Genomic DNA, 9,949 nt, shown 5'->3' with positions numbered 1-9,949 from the left:
TCAGTTCTTTGGCAACAAAAGACTGTTTATGAACAGCTGATTGTGTTTCAAGCTGTCATCAAATAAATCCAAAAAACAAGGCTACTTACTTTCTAAGGTACTTTCAAATCTGATGATTTCACCACGTGACCAACATTTAGTGTATTATAGTTCAAATGTAGGTAATATTATCTTAGGTAATATTTCATAGTTACGCAGACTTGTCCAGGGACAAAGATTGAAACTGCAAGATTAAAAAAATGATATAATTAATTTGGAAATGATTAACTATGGACACATTAAAGGCACATATTTTTTTTATTGTTTATTAGATGCACTATATTTGACCCATCAGTGGTGCAGCTGGACCTCCATGGGGCCAGAGGATGTTACTAAACTAATGATGCAACTCTAAAGCTTTTAAAATTGTATTCATATTGTTATATTTAGGTCTTATGGTTGAAAGCAACTCAGTCATCAATTTATACATTTTTAATTACATTTTACTTCTGCTTAAGTTTATGAATATTTTTATTATCAAAAGTTACCCTTTCCATTATATTACCAAAGCTTTGGAGCGCATCTCTCTCATCCACACATAGCCCTCACTGTAACTCAAGTTTGGCATTTGTTTTCCCAGCCTGCCATCTGTCTTTAATGACCTCGCCTCTGTGTTTTGTTTTTTTTTACATCTGGAGCTCACAGCTCATCCCATCCATGCCCTGTCTTTCTTTTACTTGCCCTGTGTCTCTATCCATTTTGTCCATCTTATTTATCAATTGAACACTGTCCTTTTCCCCACCTTTCCCCTGTGGATTTAGCTACTGTGAAACTTATATTTTAACAACAGAACTTACATGAGGGCATAACATGTGGATTATACTGTGTTCAAAGCATGAACCGTCTCAAAATCAGAGTTTACAAAGCAGAAAGCACACAAGGAGTTGGCCATCACAGCTGACCCCTTCTGTTGTTCCCTCTATTGTCACTGGAGCTATAACAGACAGAGGAACTGTGGGAAAATGAGGTCAGGTTATGTAATTTCTCCTTTAATGGATTTTGACTGAAAAAAATCCTTTGAAGATATCACCTACAGCTGCTTTAATCAATTAAAAAATTACAGAAGTAAAAATATTAACTAAAAGGGTACTCAGAGAGCGCAGATCTCAACCAAGGCCAAATACCCTTTCTCGTCAACGTTGAAGGTGCAATATACTACATTCAAATCATTAATATAGCAGTAAAAGACCATTTGCAATGTAAATATATAATGGAGTAATTAATTCTGGGGCAGAAAATGAAGTCACACTTTCTCCGTGTGTGTTGTAATCCGAGCTTGTCTGTTCTTTGCTGTGGTAACTTGACCGGTTGCGTTTGAATGTGAGTTCCCCACCTTCCTTCATGTCCCTACTGGCTAGCTATTCACAATAGCTTTGCACTGCGTGGGAAAATGTTGCCCAGTACACTGTTAACTCTGTCAGCACCATTGCCGTTGTTATCACTGTTAGGGTGTTAGCACAGTTGATAACATTGTCCCAACCTACAGAGGCAGGATAGCATTATCGTGGAAATGTAATATCCACTCTCTGGTTCCCCGCAGGTCGCCCCAATACTGTTAGCTCTGAAATGTTAGCTGCTGCTGTTTCGGCTCAGCCACCTCCATGTTTCCTTGGGACATCTGAAGTGAGAGCTATGAGCAGGCAATTCTGACCAAGACTATGAATGTTGTATATTGCAAGTTTGACAAAAGTGAAAAATAATTTGTGTATTTGCCCCATGATTCGGATCTACTCTAAAATGTATTGGGTTCTTCCTTAGACCATACTACACCCTTCAACCAAGTTTCATGAAAATTGGGCCAGTTGTTTTTCCATAATCATGCTGACAAACAGACAAACCAAACTAAGAACTTACCCTCCCTGATGTAAGTAATAAACAAATTATTGAAAATGATCATTATTTGCAGGCTGGATTAGTGTTTATGTCACATACCTAGATTTCATTGGGTTGAGGTGCATAGAGATCCCCAGAGAGGCTAATATCAGTGATAGACTGTGGCCATTAGGTACGTTCCAGGAGGTGTTACGGTATGTGCCCAAAAGCATTAGAGCAAGCCCCTGTGAAATATCCCTCTCAGGGTCGGCGAGAGAGGAATCTTGATCTGTAGCTGGTGTTTAATGGAAAGTTCAACCCACAGCAGTAAAAATAAAGCAATGTGCCTTTAATCTGTTGAACCATCAACAGTCGTCTCAAAGTAGCTTCCAGATTGAGCTAGCTGAGCTTATGCATTCAGTAAGTGGGATTTCAGTTTATGTAACAGTGTGTGTAAATGCATGTACAGTGGCAAGATCAGAAACAGTAGGTCTATAAGCCTGGGTGAATTAGTTGCACATGCGTCTTATAAATACACTGCAAACTCAGTTATGTCTTGAGCTGAAGACATGTGAATATTTCAATTTTTAAAAAGCCCGGTGCACAACAAGGTAAGAAACATGGACCATTCAAGACCAAGTGAGAAGGAGATGAATCCAGTGAACAAATGGAAAGTAAATGTATGTGTCCGTGTGTGTCAGAGCTGCATTTGACAAACTTGCTTTTTTTAAACTCCAAAGATGAAAAACATGTAAATGAGGTTCCTCTCTTTTGAGACCCCAATTTGTCAAGAGCCAGCCCAAACTGTTCATTAAAGAGTCAGTCCACAGACACGCATATGTTCTATAATTCTGAGGTTTGTGAAGGTTTTATATGACTTGATGAAATGAAAACAGTGTCTGTCATTTTCAACCATAAAAGTATGCAAGTGTGAGAGTGGGAGGAGTCCTTGTTAAACAAGATTTTTTAAAAAGCATCCTAGAGTGTATCGTCTCCTCTTTATAGCAACAACCTTTTCAGTTCAGTAGCCCCACACTTCTGTGTTTTTGGGCCATATCCAGAACCAACCCCTATCACCTGACTTTCAAATACTCTGATGTCATAAAATCCATTCTCTTCAGTTTAACAGCCGAAGTAGACGCTCTTTTCTGATCTTCCTAAAAATCCAGGTCTCAAAGTTTCAACTATTAGGAGTTGATTCTGGTCTTGACCCTATTCGCTGCCCATTTCTTATGTCCTATACTGTAGTCTTTGTCCTTTTTTTCTTCTTTTTCCCTCTGCTAACTTTCTATCTGTTACTCCTCCCATGCGCTGAGATCCCTCGGGGTTCGGTTACGTTCTCCAGAGCTCTTGCTACGTGCCTTCCTGGCGCTCTCCTGCGCCTGGCGGTATTTTTCCAGCATGCTCTTGTGTTTTCTCCTCAGCTTGTCATTGCACCACATCCTCTCGCAGTACTCCTCCACATGCGGCAGATTTGATGGCCCAATCAGCTGCATGATATCCTTGAACCATGTACGGGATTGGCCGATTTGGCTCGATGAGCCCCCCCTGCTGTATGCGCTACAAGGCATCCAGGCCCTGTAGCCTCCTGTGGACCGGTCTTTGAACGAGTCAGAGAGGCCGCCGCTGTCTCGTGCCATGAGCTCATCCACAGTCTCCCCCTGGAGGACTTCGAGGGTTAGGCGGGCCAGGGACTGTGTAAAGCCATGCTCCCTAGATCGGCAGATGTACACGCCTTCGTCCTGGCGGAAAAGACGACGAAACAGGAGGCCCTGCTCAGTGGACATCACACGTTCGTCCAGCTTTACCTGAGTGGGGTAGAGAAAGAATATGTGTCTAATCTTAACTTTTATACATGACAGAACAACAAATTGTGAAGATATGATGCAGAGTAAAAATACTTTGGGGAAGAATTAAATTTTATTGAATTTTATTGTAAAATCAACATGTCATTTTGTTTCAGTCTGTACTGTGATCATGTAGTCACAATGCAATAGAATACAAAAGACACTGTTGGGACACAGATATTTTGCACCATAAAGCAACAAAAAGTCTTGAATCAATTCATCTTTGCATGTAATGCTGCAAGTCAAGTATGTTATTTTAAAAATGTAAATCAATTGAAATTGGATGCTTTTGCCATGAATTTGTGAAAGTCACAAAGGGTTGTATGAACAAGCTTTTGTAGTTCATATAAAAGTTCCAAGCCTTCTGACTATAAATGACATTTTTTTGTGGATAGTCAAGAAACAACCAACAAAAAAAAGGTATTTAAAGCCACTATATGTAGTTTTTTATGAAGGTCTAGCATGCTTATCAATCCCTGTGAAAATTGCTTTCAGAGTGTTGCTTTCTGCCCATTCATCTGGCTGATGCAAACAAACTAGGAATATCTGGGCAAAGTGCATGTAATCCACTTCATGACATGAGAAAAGAAAAAGGGCAGACTGGGCTCTTTGTGCTGTTTTCTCAGCTTGAATTGCAACAGCAAGAATGTACCATGAAACCCAGTCACTGTTAGTTTTTACTCCTTTGCTCATTCTCGCTTTCTTCCCTTACGAATCTTCCCTCAAGTCACTCCTCTATTCATTTATACCTCTTTTCTCTCTTGACCTCCTCCCTCCCCTCTCTTCAGATTCTATCCTTCTGTGCCAACACAAACATGGCAGCCTTGTCAGCTGGAGTGGCAGCCAAATGTTTATTTGCATGGAAATGGAGAGGGGTGGTAATGCCTTAATACTTGCATGACTGACCGAGGCACTTGGTTAAGCTTGGAGAAACATACCCTTGAATGAATGATTACTGTGGGTGTGGGCACACGCAACAACATCATTTTCTAAGTAGTGCTTTAAATAAGACTCTGCAACAGTGTTTAAGTCACAATGGCAGGTGGACATTGAGTGACACTTCAGCTTCAGTGGCATGTGGTCAAGGTTGGAATTCACAGTTTATCTAAAAGAAAGAGCAGCTGTGCGTTTTCCTTTGAAATATAACTGCTTAATTTCAACCACATGTCAAATGGCTGTCAAAAGTGTCAACCATGTGCCAAATTCACACACAAATCTCACTTTTAAAGGCAGTTACTCCAGCAGTTATTCCGGCCAACATTGGCCAGATATTTTCATTCCTTCCCTCATCTGTTTCCCAAACCCTTCCTGACCTCCCATCCATGATACATAGAAGGATAGGTTTTCATTTTATTATCATTATTTTGAGTTTAATGGGATAGCTGTTTACTCATCCTACCTCTTCTCTGCGCTCATCACGTTGCACGAGCCAGGTAACAGTAGCTTGTGGAGAGCGAGGAACACACTCTAAGAAGGTGCTGTTATTCTCAGTCCCATACACAATCTTGTCTTCTGTCACGTCAAGGTCTTCTGGTTGAAAGAGAGATTATTTGGAAGATTGTAAAATTATCAGAGTTAAGAACGTCAGTCTAGTAAAGGCCTAAATTCCCTTGACACCTGCTGTATCCATACAATGTAAGCATTTGCCAGGGGAGCCTAAAATACTCTTGAGCAACACATTAAACCATGTGCATGTGAGACAGTTCCACACGCCCAACTGAATCAAGTGGTGAAGATGTGTGAGTCAACAAAACAAAAGATAACAGGCAGTCAAGCCAGATATCTGACAGAATAATTTAAAATAATAGTTCAACATTTTGCATAATACACTTATTCACTTTCTTGGCAAGAGATGGATAGGTATCTCAGTTTAGTGCATGTTCACTGCTGGATAGCTTAGCTTAGCATAGTGGAAACAGATAATCAGGCTCTATACAAAGGTAACAAAATACATCTAGCAGGAAGTTACTGCTAGGTTTACTCCATATTTCCTCATGTTACCACAACTTGTCATTTCATACATCAGTTTTTATATGGATTAAGACAGCAGCAAATAATGAGTACATGAGCAAATTTTAAAGGTGCTGGTAGGCAGATATTTTTACCATTAGACAGAGCCAGGCTATCTCTTACCCCTGTTTTTAGTCTTTCTGCTGTGCTAAGCCAGGAGACTGCTGGCTTTACCTTCATATTAAGTGTACAGACATTAGAGTGGTATCAGTATCGGTATCCTCTAACTCTTGGCAAGAAAACAAATAAGCTTATTTTTTAAACTATGTTGAACAATCCTGATTACTATCTACTGTACACACAGACAAGTTGCAATCTGACTGCAAATCCCAGAAAACAGATATGATGTCAGCCTCATATAGTGGTGATTTGGGGACACAGTTGGTGAACAAGGCAGCAGCTTTGCCTGTGCTTTGTGAAAAGTTCATGTCAAGTGAGTACACATTTAGAAATCACTGACAAATAGCAAACGCCTGTTATTAGGATGATATTTAAGTCTTAGCAAAGAAAACACATGCCTCTGGGAGTTCTCCCTCAACAACAGCTTGACACCTAGGCACAAAGAAACCTTACAGAATGTGAGTTCATCCAAAGGCTTTGAGGGAGGCATATTTCATCACCTTAGCACCGTACCTGCACCCAGGTAAGCAAACACACATCCAGCAAATGCACACAACCTATATCTCACTCATTTTTTCTGTCTTTTTTTGCCTTCACCTACACATCCTCTTTATCTGTTTTCAGACATTCATTTGTCTTTCTGCTTTTTGTTTATTCTTACTTTTCATATGATCGCTGATGACTTTACATAACCTCTGTTTGAGGTTATCTGTCAGTCTTTCAGCTCTGTCCATCTTCCACATACACACACTTGCACATTATTGATTCTATCAGTTGTGGGGTTCACTGTTTTTCTGATAACACGTAAAGACTGTACACACACACAAATTCACACACACACACACACACACACACACACACACACACACACACACACACACATTTGTTCCTTGTTTTTATCAGGTGTGGTGTACACAGTTTTTCTTGGTCACTTGTAAGGACCACACACGCATCATTGTTTTTATCAGTTGAGGGGTCCACCATTTTTTCGGTTACTTGTGAGGACCACCCACACACCCACACCCACACACACATCATCATCATCATCTTTCCTTTGGTCTTTCTATCCTCTTACTGAGTTTATTAAGGATAAATGGTGGCAAAAATCTGGAGCTCTTAAAGTCTCACAAAGCCAATCTGGTGTGAAATGAGTACAAGGTTGTGCTCTACACAGACTGTATGTGTAGTGTGTAAACAGACGTGCTGTTGAAAAGTTAACATATATTTTTTGTCTAATGTACTATAAAACATTAGTCTCACACAGCTTGGATAAACTGCCAGACGTGTACAAATCACATAAACACTGTTTGGCTTTCATCCTTAGAAAGAGGCACAAAGATACATGGTGACCCTTAAAGACACAAACTCACACAGACTCACAGACCATACACACATGAGTGGTGTCTCACTGGTCTTCTTCCTATCCACAGCTAAATAGTTTAGCGTGTGGGGAGAGCACCACCCTGGTCTAGACCATACAACAAGTAATGCTTATCTAGAGTGACCTGGGAAGAATGTGGAAAACGTTGCCAACAGATTTCAGGATGAAGAATGTTTGGAACATGACCTACAAACCAGGACGATGAAGAGTTGTAAAAACATGAGTGAACATGCAACAATTATGATATTAATGAATTCTCTATGAAGTGTGCCAGATATTAGCAATATTTAGAAGTACTTATTGTAGTCAAATATTGGCTGTTTGTTCACTTGAATCTCCTATACATGGTGATAATATCTCTCCTTTTCCTTACTCAATTTCCATTCCTCCTCCTTCCTCTACCACTCCTAAAAGGTGGTGCAGATGGATCATCCAAACCTAAATCTACACACAGCATTAATACTACCACCATTTTTAAAAGTTTGACTGCTTGTATCTTTAAATTGGTCTGTGATGTTTAAGAAATAGTTTGATATTTTGGGACGTGCTTATTCACTGTCTTGCCAAGAATTAGATGAGAACATTGTGTCCACTCTCATATCTTTATGGTAAATATGAAGCTATGACTAGCAGCCAGTTAGCTTAGCTTAACATAAAGACTTTATGCAGGGGGAAACAGCTAGCTTGGCTCTGTGTAACGGTGAGGAAATCTGCCTATCAGCACCTATAAAGCTCACTAATTAAAAACGTTTAAAAAAATAAAAATGAACGGTTTGATTCTCAGATGGACAATTATGTGGCCAGATACTATCCAGGAGGGCACTGCACCCAACCAATAAATTAATCTTGCATCATGGACGAAGAAGGCACCAAAGAGAAAAAGCAGGGTGAAAGTAGGTAACTTACCATTCAGATTTTGATCCACACACTGTAACACAGGGTTTCCATGCCTGATGTCCTGTCTGCGGAAGCGACGTTTGCCGTTGGGCATGTAGCGTGCACACAGTGATCCATCCCAGGCACAGTAAGGGTCTCTTGCCAGGCAGCACTCAGCACAGGCTTTCCCATAAGTCTCACAACGATGTAGCTTCACCTGTGCCACACCAGCTGGAGAGCCCACAAACAGGGCTTGCTGTTTGAAATCAGAAGAGGAGAAAAGAAGGGTGTAAGGTTTAATGATTTTAAAACTGTTAACTTAAGTTGATGGAAATGAGAATTAAAGTAAGTAATTACAGTCGTATTAACATACCCTTTTAACAGATATGTCCATCGATGTAATTGGAGATGGCACCTGAAATAATGATAATAATTGACATGAAGTATAGAGTAGAAAAGGCTTACATTCAAAAAAATGACAAGTTTAGGAATAGAACTATTCTTTTAAGAACAGGGAGAAAAAATGTGATAAGGTTTAAACAGCTTTTCTTTTAGGACATCTTTGTGGTTCCTTATCCGTCAATTGCAAAGAGGGTTTAAGGAACAGTGAAAGAAATGTTATTTAAAATGATGAATGACTGCTTCTTCAATATGGCCTTAAAACACAATGATTGGGGAAGAAGAGAGTATTATTAGGACACCTGAGGGGGTGATTCTTACTTTAAAGACTTGCAGCTCCTCCAGTGTGACCTCCTCTGTCTCCAGGTTGTTACCACTGTGCAGAGCAATGACCTTCAATACTGTGCCAACGTCTGAAAAACACAAACACATACTATAAGTGACAAGGTTACAGAATAGGAATAGAATGCCTGCATGTTATCGCAAATTCTTCTCTGCCACAATTATCCAGTTTCCCCACAGGGCCTAATTTCACATTCTTGCTTGTATTACCGGTGCCGATGAACATGACATCATACTGTCCGTCCTCTGCCTCGACCCGGTCCACCACGATTTGTTTCAGCTTGTAAGGAATGTTGGCCTTCACAAGCACAGGTTGGCGCAGGGCAGGATACACCGGTCGCCACATCAGTGGGTGGCTGCGTGCAAACTGAAGCACTGAATCAGGGAAGTCCTTTGTGCTGCCAAACTCTCTGCCTGGCTGGTTTGTGATTTTACTTGGGCACTGGAGAGGCGGAGAAGAGGATCAGCCAAATTAGGAGAAACAGGACAACAGAGATGTTACTAAAATTAAACTTTTTTATTAAAAACCATGGCTGGATAACTGCTGATGCTATACTGGAAGAGAATGAATGGAAAGAGCAGGACAGACAAGCAGAAGCAAAACAGGCAAAATGTTGGTGTTTCTCCAGCATGCCTCTATATTCTCACCATTTCCCACCACTGTAGGCGTGATTTCCAAAAGAATGGAGGCCTAATTATGGTCTTAAAGTCTTCTCAAAGAACCCTCATTAGCAGTTTTACTATGCCTGAAACCTTGGAAGAAAGTTCAAAACCACAGTTATAAAGTTGTGTGCTTGGAAAGACATCTATAGAAGCAGTTAGTTTAAAAAAATCCCCCCATTTATATCAGGTAGTACAACGCTCTTGACTGGGTTTACAAGATTTCAAACTTGACTTCTTTCCCTGAAAGACATACAAAAAAAGAAGTGAAGTGAATATTTCCACTTGAAGTTTTGAAATACATTAATAATAATAAAATTTCTTAACTAAATATACATAAAAAATACCTGAGAGCCTAAGAAGGAAACAAACATACAAACTGATTATGAAGGGGGAGGTTGGAATGACCGAAAGATGTGGATAAGGAAAATAAATTTCAGAAAAGTAACACTGCAGTAGTGAC

The 9,949-nt window shown here is 40.1% G+C and overlaps 1 protein-coding gene across 3 annotated transcripts in view; it reads right to left on the bottom strand.

Moving 5' to 3' along the window:
* Positions 1-653: 653 nt before the first annotated feature.
* Positions 654-9,949, bottom strand: part of sema3g (semaphorin 3G) — an 84,084-nt gene continuing 74,788 nt past the window's right edge. For 2 of the 3 annotated variants that reach the window (XM_042491429.2, XM_088082401.1), the window contains 6 exons: positions 9,037-9,268; positions 8,806-8,897; positions 8,459-8,500; positions 8,116-8,341; positions 5,098-5,228; positions 654-3,659 (listed from right to left, as the gene is read on the bottom strand). In XM_042491429.2, coding sequence (XP_042347363.1) covers positions 3,147-3,659; positions 5,098-5,228; positions 8,116-8,341; positions 8,459-8,500; positions 8,806-8,897; positions 9,037-9,268 — 1,236 coding nt within the window. In that variant the 3' untranslated portion in view covers positions 654-3,146. The remainder of the gene's footprint in view (positions 3,660-5,097; positions 5,229-8,115; positions 8,342-8,458; positions 8,501-8,805; positions 8,898-9,036; positions 9,269-9,949) is intronic. The other variant, XM_042491430.2, reaches the window with a different exon arrangement.

The sequence above is a fragment of the Plectropomus leopardus genome, chromosome 9, assembly GCF_026936395.1.
Source record: "Plectropomus leopardus strain MGB_pleo_1.0 chromosome 9, ASM2693639v1, whole genome shotgun sequence".
In the NCBI taxonomy this organism is placed as follows: domain Eukaryota; kingdom Metazoa; phylum Chordata; class Actinopteri; order Perciformes; family Serranidae; genus Plectropomus; species Plectropomus leopardus.
This window is presented reverse-complemented; position numbering and strand designations above follow the sequence as displayed.